Source organism: Aulonocara sp. 'chitande type north' Nkhata Bay, linkage group LG12 (assembly GCF_057382095.1).
Source record: "Aulonocara sp. 'chitande type north' Nkhata Bay isolate Kocher_YH1m ecotype deep benthic linkage group LG12, A_spYH_male_GT1.1, whole genome shotgun sequence".
NCBI lineage: Eukaryota > Metazoa > Chordata > Actinopteri > Cichliformes > Cichlidae > Aulonocara > Aulonocara sp. 'chitande type north' Nkhata Bay.
This window is the reverse complement of record NC_141355.1, coordinates 21,684,431-21,706,294: the sequence shown is the minus strand read 5'-3', so window position 1 is coordinate 21,706,294 and position 21,864 is coordinate 21,684,431. Positions and strand designations below refer to the sequence as shown.

General features: G+C 39.8%; 1 protein-coding gene across 1 annotated transcript; it reads right to left on the bottom strand.

The window, feature by feature from the left end:
• Window positions 1-2,711: 2,711 nt before the first annotated feature.
• On the bottom strand, window positions 2,712-4,175 carry cmklr1 (chemokine-like receptor 1). Its single transcript, XM_086312907.1, has 2 exons — window positions 4,117-4,175; window positions 2,712-4,000 (listed from the first exon to the last, which is right to left on the bottom strand). Exon 2 carries the CDS (start codon window positions 3,966-3,968, stop codon window positions 2,922-2,924), a length of 1,047 nt encoding a protein of 348 aa, XP_086169033.1. The 5' UTR covers window positions 3,969-4,000; window positions 4,117-4,175; the 3' UTR covers window positions 2,712-2,921.
• Window positions 4,176-21,864: the final 17,689 nt, after the last annotated feature.

Here is a 21,864-nt window from a genome sequence, read left to right as displayed (position 1 = left end):
ATGACCCCTCTTCAGTGTGTCCTGTAGCTTGACTGTGGGAACATGCCTACAGGGGGATTGCGGATGCTGGAAGATTGGGGTGTAGTGTGTTACCAAAAGTGTTCTTGGTGACTGTGGTCCCAGCTGCTTTCAGGTCATTTTAAGCTCCTCCTGTGTAGTTTTGGGCTCCATCCTGAGGGCCACTGATTGTCATTTTATGTTTCTTCCATTTCAGAATAATGGTAACTTCTTGCCGAGCTTCTTCCTGGTGGTCTCGTAGAGCATTCCAGTCTGTGTGCAGGTCAACAATCTGGTCCCCGATCTGCTTTGACAGCTCTTTGGTCTTGTCCACGGTGGTGGACAGATTCGAATGAAAGACTGAATCTGTATACAGGTGTGCTTTACACACATAACAAGTTGAGTCAGGAGTATCTGAAATTGATCGACTGTAATGTGGCACACAGCCCATCTATAGGAGCCAGAATTCTGATTGTATTGTAGGGGATAAAATACCGATTTCACTCAGTGACATGCAAATCAGTTTATAACTTCATGTTTCATATTGTGTTGAAATTCTGTCTCTCTTGATTAAAATACAACTACCATAGAAATTAGAGACTGTTCCTTTCTGTTAAAGTGTGTATGCAAGTGTTTTGAGCGTATATCTTTTTAAGTATAACTTTCACCCCACCGTACTCAAACATAGCCTCAAACATGCTGTGAAAAAGAGGCTTCTCTGTTCTTGTGCAGTGACCGGTATGATACCATTGCACCATATACAATATATGCAAGTAAAATATTGATGAAATAACTGGCATTTCACAGTAAACCACATATATTTCACATTTAACTCACAGTATAAAAGTTTTCCTGAAGCCTCAGTGGGCAGAACTCCAGAAAAACAATTGAATTTCAGATCAGAAATAGTTGAGAGTCTCTAACTCTCTAACCAACATTTCATTGTGACTCAATGCCAGTGTTTTGAGAAATCTACTTGTGTCTTGTCACAGCCCTACACTGCTTCAGCAGAATGTCACTGAGGTATAGGAACTCATCCGGCCCACGATTTACCAAAAATTCACTGGTTTTTGTAATGTGTGAAGTACAAAAGGAAGGTGATAAGGTTTTCTCACTGCTTGGCTGTACAAACTAAGACAATTAAACTCCACTGAGAAGTCAGTGAGACTCACAAACAGCCATATCAAGGACGATTTAATCTACTTCACCACCAAATAAAAATGTTTTAGTTCCAGAGTATTTTTATTATTATTAATATTATTTCATGGCCAATAATAATTAAGGTGTGGAAAACAATGAGTATACAAAAGTGCACAGACATTTCTCGGAGAAGCCTATGATAATCTGACACGACAAAAGTCACCTTGACCTTCAGCCCAGTTTGGGTGAGACCTGTTAGGTGATCATTGTGTGAGTTTGACTAAATTCTCGCTAATGGTGTAGGAGGAGTGATTCTTGTGAAGTTTGAACAAGTGGACGATGGATTCCTTGGCATGCATGAGCTCATCGGTCCTTCAGCCAGATGGTGAATAAAAATCCCCAGACTCTTAAATTCCTGTTGTGATATCTCTTAGGTTAAAAATGTTAAGAGTGTTTAGACTCAAAATTAGGCTCAAACACAGTGTGCAAATATGTCATGTGGTTCTACTGGTGTGCAGAGGCGGAGGTGATACCGTTGGATCAGATACAGGTGCAAATAAAATGTTAGTGACATAACTGGAATTGTCAGTGAAATGCGGATGCACAACAGACATTAAAATTCTTTTAGTTTATTAAAGCTGTGAAAAGAAAGGATTTTGGCCTCACATGTTACTCAAACCTCGCTCCCCCACGACAACATTTTCTGACAAAATTAATACATTTTACTAACGATGGCTTCGTTCCTTTCTTGCCCTTTTTTATTCTTGATATTTCTTGCCTCACATTTTTCCAAAAAATGAAAACTGGCCTTGAGAGAGAAGTCTATCTTTTCCTTGGCAAACAGCTTGATGTACGATAAACTGGAAGGCTGCTACAGATTTTTCATCACCAGAAACGCATTGCTTAGCACAGTTTTAACTGATGTTAGTGTTGTCTGTGCATTTTTTTTTTACAGTTTCCCAAATGCATATCTCATTGCAGATAAGAAATGAGTACATTTTCAGTAAGTGATTGTTTGTTTGAAAAGCACAGCCTCCAAATACAAATTAAGCCTCAACTTTTGAGAAATTTGAGATTGAATCAGAGAACTAACTTTAATGGATCTTGTTTAATCTCAGAAACAAAGAAAAGCAGCAACAAAAGTCAAACTTTTACAACTACAACTACATTCATAGCACTCATACATGACATAACATAAATTGTTGCACAGTATCTGTGAATACAGAGTGTGTGATTGGCTGAGCTTCACCCTGTCTTACTCTGTATTGTGGTCAGTTACACTTATTGAAGTGTTGCAGCATGAAACTATAATGCGTTGTTATATTATAATTAGAGTGAGTGCTCTTGACCATCCTTTATTTAACTTTTAATTAAGATATCAAGAAAGCAAGTCAAAACTTGTGTCTGTTCCAACAACAGACACAAGTTGTTTCCTTCTTGTTTTAGTGTTTTACCAGTCAAATCAGGCTTTCTATAACCATCCAACCATGCAGGAGTGCCGCAAGAATCAGAAAGTGATCTGCAAATGCATGCACCACTTTGTGTTCCTTGATGCATGAAAGTATATCATACGATTGTTTTTAATTTATTTTATTTTAGTAAACACTTAATATACAGGTAATGCTTTGAGTCTAATGTATAATACATGGTCATTTTTACAGCTGGAATATACATATTTCATTCACAGTAAAGACATATTTTACATTGATTGCACATTTTTAAACATTATTTTTGTTGTCCAGTGAACCAACTGACTGAAACAGTTTGGGGTGATTTTTGCACATCTAGATGTGTGTAGAGGCTCGTCCATCCATGGAGCTGGACCTGGACAGGTAACGGCTGGTGGTACGACCTTCATCTCCCATTGCATTCTCCATCTTTGAAAGCAGAGAGCTCTTAAACTTACGCCTGAAGTCGTTGCCCATGAAAACGTACAACACAGGATTGAGGAAGCTGTTTGCTGCTGCCAAAGCAGTGCCTGCTTTGAGTCCGATCTTCAAAATGGTGAGGTTGTGGTGGTGGGGGTTCAGCTCAAGCAGGATGAACACGTGGTACGGAAGCCAGCAGATGAAGAACCCAACAATCAGAGCAGTCATCACCTTGAATGGTTTGGTGTTTTTGGCCATCCTGTTGGTTCGAAGCTTGAGGATGATGATAGAGTAGCAGATGGTAATGATGATGAAAGGGATAACAAAGCCAGCGATGAAACGGCTCACTGCGACAAACTTGTGACCGTGTTGGTGTGTGTAACTGTTCAAGCAAATCATCCGACCTAGGTGTTCCTTAACATCCCGAAAAATCATAGAGGGAATGCTAACTGCAATGGCGAGCAACCACGCCATGACAACAGCAACTAATGCCTTTCTAACAGTGCGCTGGTTCTGAGCCCAAACTGGAAACATGACTGAAACACAGCGGTCGACACTGATGAGGACAAGGACGAAGATGCTGCTGAACATGTTGAGGAACATAACTGACGGGATAAACTTGCACAAAAAACTGCCAAAAATCCAATCCTCAGTCACCATGTAGGCAATGGTGAATGGGATGAGGGAGCAGAACATAAAGTCAGAGAACGCAAGGCTCAGGTACCATATGGTGTTGACTGTTTTCTTCATCTTGAAGCCAGAAATCCAGATGACCAAAGCATTCCCACAGGTGCCCAGCAGGAAAATGATCACATTAATTATGACTAAAGTCACACAGGAGCCTTCACATTTTGGCTTGTGCTGAAAAACTGGCTCTTCATGTGTAGTGATATTGGAGGAATCATTATAAGTGTAGGACGTATTTTCAGAATAGTCATAGTCCCAATTTTCTATATAATCCATTTCTTCTAAGGGTGAAAATATGTTTGGAATTTCTGTGAAAACAAACAAACAAACATTTAATTTAAACAAATGTTTCCCATTTTAATTTTAATCTGAATAAACATCTTTGTGTATAACTGCATATAATTAAACAACAACAACAACATACCTGCAGCAACAACTGTTCTCTGCTGGTGATGATCGTGTCCAGTGCACAGTACCAACTGAGCTGAGATAATGCTTGCAGAGGTATAAGAAACAGCATGCAACCAAAGTCAGCTGACAGGGTGGTTTCTTAACACTTCCATCTCCTAATTTCACTACTGCATTTTGTGGTCTTGCACTTTAATAGCTCTGAGGCATTTGATTGTTTTTTGTGGATGTTTTTCTTCTTCTTTCCTTTTCTTTTCTTTTCTTTTCTTTTCTTTTTTCAACCTAAACAATTTTTTACTTTTTTATATATCAAATTACTGATGACTGATCGTAGCCCTAGAAACCGCAGCATTAGGCTGTTATTAGCTATTACTTATTATTATTACCCATATGATCAGTGGGCAAGGTTAAATATTAATATCCTACTTCAGCAAAGGTTATTATTCTCTTCTTCTGGCACGTAAATAACAAAAGTATTGAATTTGCCACACATGTGCTGCCCAGTGTGAGTTTTGTGACTTGGCTTTGATGGTTCTGTCTCTGACAGCTGCACGCTTTTGGCCAGATGTGGAAGGGAAGCAAGCCAGAGCACATTGTTTATTTAAGCTTTGGTCAACATGATTTTAATTTGATATTGCAACGCCAACCTCTGATGCAGATGATTCAACTAATGCGCACAAAGTGCAGCAGCCGTTGTAAACACACGTCTGTTATCATTTTAATGACTGAATTAGCTCTCAATGGTTGTCCTGCTGCATGGAGCCATAATCACGGAGGCAGACGCAGCCGTTCCTTAACGTTCTGGGTTTCTCCTGACCGCGAGGAAACAGCTGCAAGAAGAAGAAACACAGATGGCAAAGTTGCTCAGTGTAGAAATGCTGTGATGAGTGAGGAGGACGGCAGTGCGCTCAGGCGTGACTCCTTTTTGCATCTCAAACTTCCACTTTTCTACAAGATAATTCACTGATTGGGTCCATCAGGCAGAGAGGTGATCCAACGAGAAATGTGAAGGTGTTTTAAACTTTCTAACAAATTGAGGAAACCAATTTGTTTGTAGCTCACATTTTTTTTTAACATGAGTTCTTATTTTGCATGACCAAAGCCAGACACTGAAACAAGCTTTTAGAGGTTACATATTTGGCTCATAGTGTTATGTAAGCTGTTATATTTATTGATTACTTGTTGTGAATTTAGCACTCACATTATGAAACACACTCATGGTTTATTTACAGTACTTTTATCTAAAAACAACACACAAACACAGGCCGCCCCTCTTACTTTGCCGTCATGAGATAATATGGTAGATAGCAACAAGTAACAAACTTAGTTTCGGAAATATTATGTGCGGATTGCTTAGCTGACCTCATGATGCATTTCAGCAAAACTACTTTAACTCAGAACGACTCTGCTGGATGGATGTGTTAGTGAAGGTAAGGTTAAAAATAACCACGCATGTATAAACAGTAAAACACACAGTAACCACATTTTTCTTTGCTGCACCGTGCATGTGAGAAAACACAACTTCCTGCCTCATGAAGAAGATGTGTTACGCTTTCATAAAGGACAGGAGATCATTGTTCATACTTTCACTAAGCATGCAGATATTTAACTGTTTGGATTTTAAAGGGTCACTTTGATAAGGGTGATAGCACTTAAAGCATTAAAGGAATATCATAAAAACATATGTTAAAAATTGTCAATAAAGATAATACTGCAGGTTCTGTAGAGTTTGGTACCATTAGTTCTGCTTTACACAGAAAGGGGAGAGAGAGAGAGGTTGTTGTTGTTTTTCTCGAGGGTGTCAAAGCTAAAAATGATGCAGTGCACTGGGTTCAGAACTATGGCACAGTAAAAATGAGGAGGTTGTCCTTCACCAGCCTATGCTCATAAAGCATCCTTAGCTGTAGCAAGGCACTGCGATATACATGGCCTTGGTTTGCAAGGTCTCCAGTGGAAGAGTTCACAGATTAGAAATAAGCCATACACAGCAATAATCTACAAACCGGATTCCAAAAAAGTTGGAACAAATTGTGAATAAAAACTGAATGCAATGATGTGGAGATGGCAAATGTCAATATTTTATTCAGAATAGACCATAGATGACAGATCAAAAGTTCAATCTGAGAAAATGTATCATTTGAAAGGAAAAAATATCTTGATTCAAAATTTCAGTGTCAACAAATTTGAGTAAAAACTAAATTTGAGCATAACGAAGAGCTGGAAGACCAATTAACACTAATTAGGTTAATTGGCAACATGATTGGGAATAAAAAGAGCTTCTCAGAGTGGCAGTGTCTCTCAGAAGCCAAGATGGGTAGAGGATCACCAATTCCCACAATGTTGCTCAGAAAGATAGTGGAGCAATATCAGAAAGGTGTTACCCAGCGAAAAATTGCAAAGACTTCGCAGTTATCATCATCAACTGTGCATAACATCATCCGAAGATTCGGGAGAATGGAAGACTGTTCTGTGGTCAGACGAGTCATGATTCGAAGTTCTTGTGTGGGACGCCATGTCATCTGGACCAAAGAGGACAAGGGCAACCCAAGTTGTTATCAACGCTCAGTTCAGAAGCCTGCATCTCTGATGGTATGGGGTTGCATGAGTGCGTGTGGCATGGGCAGCTTGCATGTCTGGAAAGGCACCATCAATGCAGAAAAATATATTCAGGTTCTAGAACAACATATGCTCCCATCCAGACGTCATCTCTTCCAGGGAAGACCCTGCATTTTTCAACAAGATTATGCCAGACCACATTCTGCATCAATCACAACATCATGGCTGCGTAGGAGAAGGATCCGGGTACTGAAATGGCCAGTCTGCAGTCCAGATCTTTCACCTATAGAGAACATTTGGCGCATCATAAAGAGGAAGGTGTGACAAAGAAGGCCCAAGACGATTGAACAGTTAGAGGCCTGTATTAGACAAGAATGGGAGAGCATTCCTATTTCTAAACTTGAGAAACTGGTCTCCTCGGTCCCCAGACGTCTGTTGAGTGTTGTAAGAAGAAGGGGGGATGCCACACAGTGGTGAAAATGGCCTTGTCCCAACTTTTTGGGGATTTGTTGACACCATGACATTTTGAATCCCCATATTTTCCCCTTAAAATGATAACTTTTCTCAGTTTAAACTTTTGTTCTGTGATTTATGTTCTATTCTGAATAAAATATTGACATTTGCCATCTCCACATCATTGCATTTAGTTTTTATTCACAATTTGTTTAGTGTCCCAACTTTTTTGGAATGCGGTTTGTATATTACTTTCATTATTAACGTCTCAGCTGCCTAAACGTAGTCTGGTGCAGGTTATGCCTTGGTATTTGGAATCAATTTTACAGCTGTAAAACTATAAATATGGATTTTTTTGTTCAATTTCAGTGTTTTTAATTTTTTTTTTTAATATTAAATATTACTGAACTGTGTTTTAACACTGTTTCTCTCTTGTTTTTACTTTTCGAGCATTCTTTGTGAATCAAATATTCTAAAAAACATCTACAAAATAACATCTTTAATATTAATTCATATACTGTACAACATAACATTTTACTATCTCCCCACTGAGATGCTGTTGTTTTAAACTGATGAGTTAAAATGGTAAAAAAAAAAGTGCCCTCATGCAATCATACATGTGTTGTTTTTTTTGTTACATTTTCTGCGAAAGGCACAGAGATTGTACCTTAGAGCTGATATTTTAAGAATAGGTTTCTATTGAGCAATCGTTGAGTTAACCCTGTGTCATTCTGAGAGGAAATGTACATGAGCAAACTGGTCATGTGTAACTCTGGCATTGAGCCACAAGTGGAATTTTTTATCCACAAAATGCGACTACAGCAGCACCGAAAATGGAGCAGCTCTTTGCCCAGACTTCTTTTGTGTTTGGCAGACTCCCTCGTTTTGTTGTGCAGCCTGATCGTTCTACTTCAGCTCCCCCTGAAAGCTTGCTGGAGAGTTAATTCAACAATAAAATGAGAACCAGCGAGGTTCAACATGTGGGTATGTGCTCCTCTAAAAATAAAAATAAATAACATCACTGCAATTTCCTAATTCGAGTGAGTCAAGTGATGAACTTGATCACAAATTTGAGGAAATGAAAGTTACTATTTCATATCTTCTGACATCAATACTTAAAAAAAACTTCCTTCCTTATATCCTGATTGCCATGGTAATACTGATACCAATGAAAATGATTAACTGTGTAGATTTCCACAGTGTGTACTCGGGCTGATTTTAAGCTTCAAACACACTTTTTCTTCTTCCAAACCCTTCTCCCCTCATAGCCGGAGGGTCCTCTGCTGTACAGTGTCAGCTTTCACTCGTGCTTGTGGGCCATCTGAATTGTATTTTGAAGTAACTTGAGTGTTATTACTGCTTTCCTCTCTACTGCTTGAAATCCATTTTACACATTAGAGTCTAGCAGAGATTCACCCGTCACTGGCATAAATCTGCTTACCTTAGATTAAAGTGGGATGCATTGTTGAGTCACAGTACTGCAAATAGATGCTGTGGTAAACTGATCTGTAGAACAAAGCGTGCCATTAACCTCAGGATGTGATTTTATCAGTTTATCACACAGCACATCCTCAGATACCTGTTAAGTCTTTTATTAGAACAGTCTATCAGGCAGGAACTCACCATCATAATGGACACATTTAGAGACTCAGCTTCGCCAAATAGTATAGCTGCTGAGAACAGCAAGGCACTGATACAACCTACAACCTGTATGCTGAATAAACATGCGATTGGACTTAGACGGGCCATTTCGTTCATGCAAACCGCCGATTTGTGTTCAGGTTTACTGAGGTTATTTGTCCTTGTTTATCTCAGATAGACTCAGACAATTGCCTCTCAAAGTGAAAAAAGGTATCTTGATATCACTGTGACAGAGACTTGGAAAAAGACACTTGGTTGTTTTGGAGTCCTTAAACATGCCAAATGAGTCAACAGAGATAATCAGAATCACAGGAAGCTTTCTGACATGATAAACCCCTTACCCACATTCCCGGTACACCGAGCAGAGATGAGCATATGTCAAAGATTTATTTGCATACGTATGTTGGCGCTCTCAGGTCTGACTGGCTGCCCCTGTGGCTCATTAGAGGCCATCATCAACGCAGCTGCAAGTTAAGTAGTCCAGTCAATCACCTGATTAGAGCTCACTCCTGACTGCAGAAGCACTGATTGACTCTTCCTGTAAAGAGGGAGCTTTTGTCTTCCCACTGTTGGGTTTTGGTCTGCGATATTGCACAGCATCTTTTCTTTCAGTGTAAACTACCACAAGTTTCAGTTGTTGGGAAATGGAACTATATAAACAAAAGCAACCAGAATCTATATCCAGTTACAATGCACTGACTGGGGTTTTTTTTGCTTTTTGTTTTATAGGAGCTCAGCGGACAAACCCGTCTGTGGTTATCATTAAAATATCTGCCTGGACTGTTGTGAAATTCAGGTTGCTAAGGTCCCAGTAGGCCTCATGTGTTTTGTTATGTGGGCGTGCGATATTGCTCTCGCCCTCTGACTCTGTGGCCTGCATGAGTCTTGTCTTCACTAACTATTGTATCCCTCCCTCCAACACTCCATGTTAAATTGCACTCTGTTACATTAAAACAGTGCAGAAATATGCAGGGCTCGCTCTAAATGTTTTAGGCTAAGATATCAGTCATGACTTCGGGACAGAGCCAAAGCTTTGGCAGCTACTCGGAACAACAATGTGTTGCTTAGGCCAACTTCACCCGCTGCACTGCAATTCAAATGAATTATGCTCCTGGCAGCAACTTTTCTCAACTTATCAAAATAAGACACGCTTTTTTCGGTTTGAAATAATGATGCAATTTGCAGTAAAATGCCTGCTGGAAACTTTAGTAAATCACAGCTGTATGAGTCATTTAAATAATTTGTGCTCTGAAAAGGAATCTTTGACAAATATACACCCAAAAAGGAAATTCCAAAAATACAGTCTTCAACCACCTCATGTATTTCTTTTTTATTTTATATATTTTACTCAGAATACAGGAAATAGGTACAGCAATGTATTAATACTCATGCAAACATAAATGGAAATACAGCATATAAGGAAAAAAAGAGTATTTGGTGTGAAATGTATTCTTTTTTGTAATTCTTTAAGTAGTTACTTCTTCAGGCCTCTTGAAGGACATTTCAATGAAGATAAACATCTTCATACATGGAGATCGCCCTCAGGAGGATTACAGCTGGCAGCTTACCAACTGTAGTGTGCACAGACAGACCAACAAGACCCAGAGGTAAATCTTTCCATTAAAAGCCTCTTGTTCATTCAGACCAAAAGAAGAACTCACACAGCTGTCTGTCCTTAAGACAAGCGACCATAGAACCTTCAGCACAAACAGAGAAAAAAGCTCAAAATGCATGAAAAGAAAAGCCTGCTTCCACTTTACTGACCTGTTGCTTTGACCTCTTTGTTTTAAGAGAAAAATACACCTTTCAAGCCAAGCTGATGCCACTTGGCAGGTCAGTCTCTGTGTGACCAGAAGTGGACCATCAGACCCATAAACAGCTTCAGGAAAGTGTCATTTTGTATTTCATCCCCATATATTCGGTGACAACAGAACATGCTTATGGCGATATAGATGCTGTTTTTTGTTTGTTTTAATCTCTAAATGAAGGACTTTGGGTTATTTTCACTATGGGTCACACTGGAAAACGATCATAACATCAGTATACAGTTTACTTACATCCATAATTATGTCTAATGCACAATTTAGTCCAAAAAAAATCCTCAACACTGCACTGCTGGGTGCCAGTTTAGTTCAGTGGAAGAGCAGGTGGCTATATGACGTACGGCCTGAGTTTAAGTCTGATCCGTGGCCCTGTCATGCATGTCTTCCCTTCTCTCTCCCCACTTTGCTGTCCAGCTACACTGTCTCTATCCAAAAACAAGGCTAAAAGCCTCCCTTCACACAAAAAAGTGGTGCCTCCTTCATCAACTTTCCTGTTATTTTGGGGGGATTTTTGTCACCAGTTGGCATTGGTCTGATAACCTCTGGTCTGAACAAATGCATATTTGCTGGGTGTCTGCTGGCAGTCAAATTAATCACAAACAGGTAAAATAGTAGCAGGTAACTGTGGTCACCAGTAAGTTCTAGGTCTATGTGACTGAAGCCTTAACCAGCTTGTTAGCTTACAGGGGCAAAGGTGCATCTTTTTGGGCATCACAGCTACAACTAAATTAACCAAAACTGATACGCGGAACAAACTAAAATTACTAGATTTGCCCCTCACCACCCCACTCTGTCAGAAATCTTTTGTTTAGCAGATTACAAAGAAATCTGTATGCTGCTCAGTTAGAAACTGTTTTCTTCCCAGTAATGATGCTTGTAATCTCTGTGTCACAACATTGTTCTACTCAAATTGCAAGAGTATATAAGTCACACTATTCTAATCGATATGTGACACAATATAAATTGTTTTCACTAAAGGTCGGCTAAGTAATCACTTGCAAGTTCTAATGCTAAACTTTCTTCAGTTTGCAGCTGGGTTCAAGTCTGTTTGTGCTACGAAGTGTGCAGAAAATGAAGCTCTGGCGCTCTGATTCCAAACTGCAGGACTTTAAAATGCGAAGCTGGCGGGAAATGGATGGAAAGGAAGATGCCGCTGGCTGTTTGTTTTTGTTTAATATGATGAAATCAGCCTCCAGATGGGATCCTAGAATGATTACCATATGGGCCCACAGTGATTTATGAGACTCGTTGGCGCTGAATGCCTCGGTTGCTCAGATTCCACCTGCCGTCAACACAGACTGATCACTCTGTCATATGAAGGAGGCAGTGATGTGTACATTTCTTTGAGATGTCAAAGAGTGTGTTAAAGTGAAATAAACCTATTTTATCTACATGGCAAATGACACATTTTCACAGATTCTGATGAGTCTAATAACCATGCAAGCAGACACAAGTTAATGAATTTTTGACAAAAGAAACGATGGATAAACTTAATAACGCTTAACAATAAAAGTCATCTGGTTTTATTTTCTGGGGTTCAGAAAAGAAAACAAATTACAGCCTTCTCTGCAGTGAGCCAACTATCCATATGTTGATTTATTTACTTTATTTCGTTTTCTGCAGAGCAAACAATACACAGACAAAATATTGGGCCGCACCTCTTAACCTTTGTGGTGCAGCCAGTCATACGGTTTGCTTTTACCAACATTTATGAAAGAATGGGTGATTTTAAAGAACTTACTAAACTTGAGAGAGATGCTGTAATAGGATGCTGCTGATGCAACAGGTCAGTTTGCGAAACGTCTTGCCTTCTAGATGTTCCACAATCATCTGTAACTGGTATTAATGCAACGTGGAAGTATTTTGAAACCAGAAATAAGTGTCAGAGTGGGAGTCAAGGACTGCTGAGGTGCATAGTGTGTAAAAGTTTGTTTGCTGGTTCTGTATAACTGTATACTGGGAGCTTCATGGGATAGTTTTCTATGGCTGAGCAGCTCCTCTTTTCTCCCTACACTGTATATTACACAAATCACCTCAGGGCATTATTTACAGTTGGATCAAACTCTGACTATACATGAAACACGGTGACAGATCTGATTACTGACTTGTTGGTGATACCAGGGGGCTTTCCTTGGGTGTTACTATTAATGGATTTCAAATGATACACCCACCCTTAAAAACAAAGCCATCCCTACTTGAGCTGTGTAAAGACCTCCACCAAGTGTGTGATTTAGTTTCCCTTGTCACAAAATCATCACCCTGCATTGGAAAATCCTTATAATATCTAGAAAAGCAGCTAAAGGCAGGCGCCTTCAGGCGAGCGCACAAAATCAAAGGTTGTCATCCAGTAGGATTGTCTTATATTTAATCAGGTTATAAGGTGCTCTAATTTTATTTTGTACCCATCTGTGTATTACCAAAGTAACCAAAACAAGTCACCTGCCAGTCATTTCTTGGTGGGTGAAGGAAATAATGAGCAGCTCACGGTTCCTGAGTCATCACTGTGTGCATTTGACAGAACTAGTGGCTCGCTCACCCACGCCTCTGAACAACACGGGCCAATGTGGAAGTGCAATAATAAGTGAAATAGCAAGAACTGCCTCAGGGAGGGCCATCGTAATAGCTGTCCCTCAACGGAGACCCAATTATTTTGGTCCCCTGTCTTTCTCGCCAGATCATTCACTCACCTATTGACTCTGCTCATTTCTTCAAGCTGGTGCAGGACCTGACATGCTGGTACATGAAGCTGGTACATAATGCATGACTGTTATCCAAGGGGATATGTTACTGACGAGCAAACAAATATGACAGTGTTTAACACAATCAAAGATACCAGCAAGACCATCAGTCAGATGCAAAGACAGAAGACAAATGGTACAGCATTTACACGGCAACATAGCACATTATCTATTTTGTCCAGACATTCATGGAGGGAGCATCTTTTTGAAATTCTTTGTGATTGGAAGAAACAGGACAGGCAGACGAGAATGCAAACTGAATAAATCATGAGCGCCGCTTTAGGCAAAATGTCACGAGGAAGATGCACACACACTCTTCACTATTGTATTTACACCTCAGTTATTCAGTAAAATTAATCATCTACAATTCCCTGTACGGGTACCATGCAAGTTCACTCAGTTAACTCACAGTTTGTGGGGCAGCTTATTCAGAAAGATCATATCAGCAGCAGTATGATAGCAGGAAGTGTTTATAGTATTTGCAGCACAGTCAACAACCACACAGAAGAAAAGGGCTGGGTGGAGCAATAACACCTTAAAGAGGCAACCTTACTGTAAATTGTGCAAAATGGTTTTAATGCATGGGTATTGTCATGTATGAGTGTGGCTGAACTACGAAACCCGCTTCGCTGTATTAAGAAAAAAGCATCAGGGACAGAAAAAGAAATGCAAAGCCAGAAAACACTACCAATGCATGTAAAATTTTCTCATATATTGTATTTGGAATTGTTGAACGCTGAATATAATGATGACAGTGCAGCTGATTTCTGTACATTATGCAGTTTGCATGTAAATAAGTGAACAATATAAACAGGGAGTCGTTGTTGTTATAGTTTTAAAACTGTCATTATTTGTTTCTTGTCTCCTGTGTGAAACCTCTCCACTAAAACCTCAACAGAGACAAAGGCAAAATATTCGTATGAAGTCGAGGGGTCTGTAAAGCTCATTTTCTGCATATGTTTTAGTCTGATTTTCTTCATTTCGTGGAGGTGTTCGTGGACATGTTAAGGGCAGCCAAACACAGCTCTCTGTCCTCTATCTTGTCACCTGAGGGGAAAAACACACATCCTGACCTCCCAAATCGTCTTGCAGAAGCACTTGTCATTCTGCCACCGAGAGTCGATCCTGCAGTGACATGGGTATTTCGGATGCTGACATCTAAGGGCAGTTGTTGCTCTCAGTGTGGCTCTCCTGCACACTCTCATACATATTGAGACCCCCTCATCCCTGCCTGCTGAACCATCCATACTCCAGAGATTGCAAAGAGTGCCACCATCGCTCTCCCCCTCTGACTCCCTAACGAGATCCTCTATCTCTGACACCCAGCTCTGTCACCCAGAACAAAGCCTCGCCTCAGACAGAAAAGCAAGCAGACTGACTGCTCCACAGAGGCTGGATGGAGAAGAGCGAACCGTTAGGTGAAGAGGCACAATGCTTGTGCCAGAGGGATTTATTTCCTGCCCTGACAGGTTGCTTTTTTTCCAGGTGGGCAGATGGATTTTCTACCTCTAGAAGCACAGTTCTAGCCAGCAGCAGAAAGACACCGTGTTATTTTAATAGTGTATGACAGGTCATCTCTGGAGTGTACTTTAAGTTAACATGTCAGCTGGTGTGAAGATCATGATAACGCACGTAGCAACCTGTGAATAAACAACATTTGTTTTATTCTGCACAGAGAATAATATGAAAGCTTGTAAAAAAAAAAAAAATGCCGCATAGACATTAAACATTAATTAAAACATTGCTATAAGAGATAAAAGCATATGACAGGAATGCATTAAAGATTAGAGATGCCTAACTAATCCCAAAGTAGCACAAGGCTTTTAAGGCAGTTAATAACAGAATTAGCACTCATCAATGATTTTAACTGCAGACTCGTGTGGTTTTTATCTGCTCTCACAGCTGAGAGGGTTAGCTCATGTCAGCATGTGCCAGATGGGCATAAAGCAAGTCCACAATATGACCTGGAGTGCATTCATCTCATGCCATCATTTATCCTTCATCAGTTACTCATTCTGCCATATTTGGCCTGACTTTTGAGCTAAAGGGGAGTCAAGAAAACCATTTTTGTGAACATTTCAGATGGAGAAAGGGCCAATATGTCCCCATTTTGATGCCTGTCTGTGTTGTCGCCAGCTGAACTGAATTCAAGAATGGAGGGAGGTACGCTGAAGTCGCTTTAGCCTCTACACATTCTCTTAAGTCTTGATTTAAGAAAAAAAAAAGATATAGTTGATTCTACTAGTTGCCCCAGCTTTGTGGGGGATCTTTGACTTTGAAGACTGTAAATAGCATCTTACATACTTCGATTTCCAGGAAGCATCAGCATTTCCTATCACTTAAAGTGTAAAAATAATGAGTGCTACACTCCTTTAATGCAACAGCGAGCACCTTTTCGTGATCATCCTGACTGCTCATGTCTGTCAAATGCTGTCAGTTTCTAACTGAGATTTTATGTTATTCATTTTTGGTCTCCATGACAAAGTTATTGATGACATCAGCTTTGCATCACTACAGATGTTTAGTTATCATCCAGAGTCAAAGATTACACATTGTTTTCTGAGCTTTTGCAGGAATCTGTGTATAGGTAAACTGTAACAAGTTAAATCGCTGGCCTGCTTCATGTTAACTTTGATTATTCGAGCCAATTTTGTACATCAGTGTACTGTCACACGAGGTGACAATTTATTGTCACACCTTGTGTCTTACTTGTGCTGCTGTCATACCAGAGATTCACTTCCACTGGTTGAGTCAATAACTGAAGGGAACTCAGAGAAGATTAGTCGCTGCATTCATCAGTAAGGTAAAGAAGTCAATCACCCATGCACTAAAACTGAAATAAATAAATATGGTAAATGGCCTGTATTTGTATAGCGCTTTATTAGTCCCTAAGGACCCCAAAGCGCTTTACACATCCAGTCACCCACCCATTCACACACACATTCACACACACATTCACACACTGGTGATGGCAAGCTATTGTAGCCACAGCCACCCTAATAATTGAGGATCTCTGAATAACAACAAAAGGCAGACACAGACAGACCAACTTGTAGATGTGACAGTAAAGCAAGTGCCAAGAGTGGCTCCAGAGATAAATGAGAACAACCAGATACAGCTCATTTCACAAACCATTCGGAAACGAAGTGTGTTATCCAGTGGAATTATTCCAGAGTTAATGTCTTATTAATTTTAATCCACCGAGAGAAGCAGAGCTCTACTGTCATCACAGAATATATATATATATGAAAGCTGCAGGAAGTCTTCAGGTCTGGAAAGGGAAGGTAATTTCTTTGAATGGCCAATAGGAGGCGACTTATTTGATAATAGAAGAAATCTCTGGGAAAATGACCCATTTGTTTTTATTTATATCCTAAATGAATGCATTAGTTATGATCTTGTGACCTCACATGCTCGTTTATTGGTTTATTTAATAAACCAGTAATTTGTTCAATTTGTAAATTATTGTCAGATTTAGAATGATAACTGAAGACAAAGCAAGGCCAGATAAGGACGTAGCTACGATGACAGTGACAAGCTGCTATTACGATGTTTACATACGCCCGTCGTGGGCATGAATGTCATGATCATTTTGGAACTGTGTTTTTTCCTGTTTATATAAGACTGTACAGCAGACATCTTTAATAAGAACTGGGAGAACAAGTTTGAATTTATTTTGGACTTTTTCTAAAGCACACAGGGTCAAAACAGAAAGGCTCAAATATATGCAAACAGTCACTCATCTTAATAAGTGGTGCTGAAGGTTTGACAATATATCTTACTCTTTAGTGATTGTGATTGACTGAAATTCGTAGTTTCTGTTTGCATAAAAAGGATTTGCTTGACAGTGCTCGTTGGATTAACCAATATACAGTGGCTTGCAAAAGTATTCGGCCCCCTTGAACTTTCCCACATTTTGTCACATTACAGCCACAAACATGAAAAAGTCCTGTTGTGCTCTCAAGAGGACATCTTGCGCCTTCTTTTTCTATTGCTGCCACATTTATGTGAGTTGGGCTAACAGAGCACAGGGACTTTCTTTTCGAAATGATGAGAATTATTTTTTGCAGATATTATGGTTCTGTAGCTAAACAAAACTTTTATTCGGTTTCCTTTGTAGTGGACAGCAGGATTTACTACCTTACAGTTTCAATCCGTGTACATACTTGAGCAAGCACAGGGCACAATGAGATAGCAGGGATTTTACTCAAAATTGTGGAAGGAGGGTCGGTGGCTGTCAGATGTGGTGGAGGAAGAACAGACATTAGAGCAGGAAGATGAAAGCACAAAGGAGGATATACCAGCTTTTTAGGTGGCATGTTATAAGATTTTTCTTTTTTTAATGCAGGGCTCTGAAGATTTTAGGCAATACAATTTCTAGAAAGGGAAGAAGGAGCCTTTTCACTTGAATTCACACACACACACAAAAACACACTTCTTTAAAATGTAATTTCTTCTTTTATTCTGTTGATTTCTATAATTAATAATATATATGTTAAAAGTGCATTATCTGCTGTCTTTATCAATTACATTTAAATGAGGTTGGGGTTTTCTTTTTTGCATGAATCAGGACAACACTGGCAACAAACCACAGAGACAGCTGCTCCTCTGATTACATCAAACAGGAAATAAGCAACCAGGTTTAAGAAAAGATCCTTGAGCACATCAGTGTTCGCGGCATGACTCAGATAACCTATGATCCAAATTTAGTAGTTCCAGGTTATAAGTCAGGACAGATTCTTTAAGATTAGGCAGTCCATCAAAGTAACAAATGCACTTGATGTCTTTGATAAGGTTGGAACAAGCCCTTCCGGATGGTGAGTCCTCTCATAAGCACAGTGCAACATGCCACATCATTCTGCTGACACCATGGACGGATGATTTCCTTCACAGGCTGCTGAGTAATCAAAATCCCAACACTTCATTACCCTGGTTTACACTATGCTGCTTACCCATAATGTACTTAGGTGACATCATTTTCTCCCAGCTTAGGCTTCTTAAAAGCTGGAAATGTCCTCCTCCAAGCTTCCTGCTCCACTGTCTGGCCCTCTAAGTATTACTCCACTTGCACCGTGCTGAGAAAAATCCTGTCTTCCACCCTCTGTCATACATCCATTACCTAGCAACCCAGGTTTAGTTGAGTGTTAGATGTGGAGAATGGAGAGTGTTCTCTTCATCTAAATGTTTTAATGTTCATAAAAATAAAATTAAAAAATGTCCAGAAATTCACAGAAAAAAGAAAAATATCCATAACATCACTTTATTCTGTAATAAAACAGGACCTGATGTCCATTACCAGGGACAGAAGATAAAAAAATAGATAACTATTCTATTTGTTTTTCAATTGACGCTGTAGCATGTTTCTTTAAAAGGCAATATTTAAATAATCTAACAATGAAATATAAAAACATTTTTTTCTTCTGTGTTTCAGGAAGATATGAGGGTGCGGTGCCTTTTTCTCAGTGAGGCCCGCCCTTCGCTTGTAAGGTCTCATTCTTCAAAACCAAAAAGGCGATGGCCAAAACACCATCTGGGTCTCAAAAAAGGGAGTTGACAAACCACAAGGTGTCACCAGTTACGTCGCTGTGCCGATGTCTGTTAAACCAATATGCAGTTCTGAAGTAAGTGAATAGGAAATAAGCAGCTGGTAACTGCAGCCACAGACAAAGTAGCTGAGCCCTCAGCAGCGTGGTGCTTCTGAGAAGCTCACTTTGAAGTCAGATAACTACAGAAGCTGCTTCACTTAACCCTCGCTGATTGCTGCCAAGGCTGATTGAGGCAGGCTGTGATTTTGGCTCTGGTGATGATTGTGCTTTAGTACCTTAGATTTTGGCCATGATGCACTATTTGACCATGAGTGAAAAGTGTTCGGAGGGACCTTGTGTGCTTCTCCACAGCCATACTTCACATATTATCGATGGCAGGTTCTTTTGAGCCAAATACCAAAAATACATTTGGTGCAATTAAAGTTAAGTTTAAAAACAAAAAGGTGCCCCAGCAGGTGTATTTGCACCAATCACAGCTCATCACTGGGAGAATACTGATTAAATATTTTCCCAAGTTTTCTATCTTCCTTCCTCTCTTTTCTCCAGTCAGACTCTCAGAGAAGACATGGCGACATAAATACACCCTTTACCACTATACCCTCCTATTTGCATTGAGAAGTCTGCATGAATAACACAGGTAAAGAAATAATGCAAGTCAAGCAAGCGCCATTATCCTCCAAGGCGAAATTGCTGTGGGTCAGAACAACAAAGGCTCTGTGGTGGGAAATGATGTTAGTGTGCAGCTGCAGAAAAGGGTGCAGTGAATTCAAAACCTCAGATTTCAGACGGACCTTAGAATGGCTGCTAATTCATAACCTCCCCTGAGATACCTGTGGTGAGAGTGTGTTGCTGCAGAGTTACAGGCTGTGCGTGAATACCAGCTATTTAGAGCTGATAGCCCGCCATGGCCATCTGCTGAAGATATGCCTAATAGTGTTGGCGTTGGCGCGCAGCCAGAAATATATCCTCAGCACCTCAAGCTGTCCACAGCAGGTGGTAATCTCTATAAAAGCCATTTTACTATAAACAGAGGATGCACATTAAGCTTTAAAAGACATATATAAAGCCTAATAGAATGGCAGTGATGTGAAGGACAAAGAGATAAACAGATGAGAAGGATTACTAAAATGTCACTAGAGAAAGAAGCTGAGGATGAGGATGTTACTCTTGGTTTATACGAGCATGGGTTCCTTTTTTGTTATATTCAAAGACTTGATAGCAATGGCTTTGAATCCTGATCATAGTGATTTTGAGGCCAAGAGCGCTGCTGCAGTCTTTAGAGGATATGCTGGACAGAGACCGAGTTGTTTGCGTAAAAAGCAATGCTGCCCTCATCTGTTTGTTAGGGAGTTTACATTCTGCTGGCAGAAGAAGGGCAAATGGAGGTGAAGTGTGTCTTTTAAATATTGGTCTATTTATTTCCTAGAACCAGTTACTCCCAGTTTATGGTCACAGGTGGAGGAATTGAAAGTAGCTTCCTGTTATGACCAGAAGCAGTGCAAGAGCTGGCAGTCGGGTTTGGGATTGAAACGGGCAAATCCAGGTGCTAGACTAAAAAGAAACAGTGTAATTACCAGAGAACACTAGATTTACATCTCCTCATGGTGATTGCATTTTGCTTGATATGCCTGCTTATTACCTTAAGACCTGATGAAGTGGGTGCATTACAAATTTGGAGAGGAGAATTGTTTTATTTTGGGTTTAGAAGAGCTGCAGCTGTACAAACAGCTGTATCTAAGACGACTACTGCTGTGGGGACAAGTACACCCTTACTGGTTCCAAAGCAAAAGGGATAGGTAACAACCAGGTTCTGCTCATCAAATGCATTTGATTCATTTATCTTCAGCGAGTGTAAGCATAAATGCAGAATTTCTGGCAGTTTTATTGCTCTGGAGCATTTAGATGTGTGTTAACATGATGCTACGATCTTCCCAGGAACATCCAAGCAAATTCATCCCAAATGTCCTTTAGACAGACGAGACCAAAGAGGAGATGTTTCGCTATGTAGAGAGGTGATGATTTGGGTTTGTTTTGCAGCCACAGCACCTGGATACCTTGAAGCCAAAGTAAAATGTGAGGCCATCAGTCAAACAGCTAAAGCTTGGCTGATACTAAATCACGCAACAGGACAATGATCCCAGGCACAGCAGCAAATATACAAGAGAATGGCTGAAAAAAATAATAATCAAGATGTTGCAATGGCCCAGACTAGGTGGTTAAGAGAGCTGTGTATAAACGAATACCACAAACCTCAATGAACTGAAGCAGCACTGTGGAGAAGAATGAGACAAATTTCACCCACAACAAAGTGAGAGACTGATGAAGTCATACAGAAAGTGATTACATTGATTGTTGCTGCTAACAGTGGTTCTACAACCCCATAGGGAGTATTTAGTGTTTCACAGGAATGCACCACGATGATGATGATGATGATGATGATGATGATGATGGTTACAGAGTGCTTTGACAACTTCCTTTTTCACAGGACTGTATGTTGTTTACCCTGACTTGTCAAATCAAAATGATCTTTTGTTGTGTTTATGTCTCAAACACTGCAAAATTGCATGAATGAATATAACCTGAAATTAAAAAAAGGTTTCATATTTGAACAGAATGAGCTATATTCAGAGTTTGACAGTGAAATACTTAAACTTACTTACTTAAAAAAAAAAAAAAAATTTCTAAATGTGGAAAAATGCTGTGCCCGCCCAGATCCTGCAAACATGATCTGTGAAATTACTCTGTTTGCACCTGTAGGTAGATTTGGTCTGCATTAGGTGAGTCTTTCACTCTCATTGGCTTTTAAAATGTAAAAAATATTTACATATTAATAGATTCTGGATCTCCTGAAGAGAGGACGAGGCACCGATAAGGATGGAAGTGAGTTGTTGCTTTTTCTTTCTTCGATAACAGGTCAAAGCAAAGGAGATTGTATAAGATGAGCAAGAGGGCACTAAAATATTAAGGGAGAGATCCACAATGATGGTCGAAGTATATACCGCAGGGG

What these genes read in the sequence shown, in the direction of transcription:
- cmklr1 (XM_086312907.1), bottom strand. Translation starts at nt 3,968, where the DNA reads ATGGATTATATAGAAAATTGGGACTATGACTATTCTGAAAATACGTCC.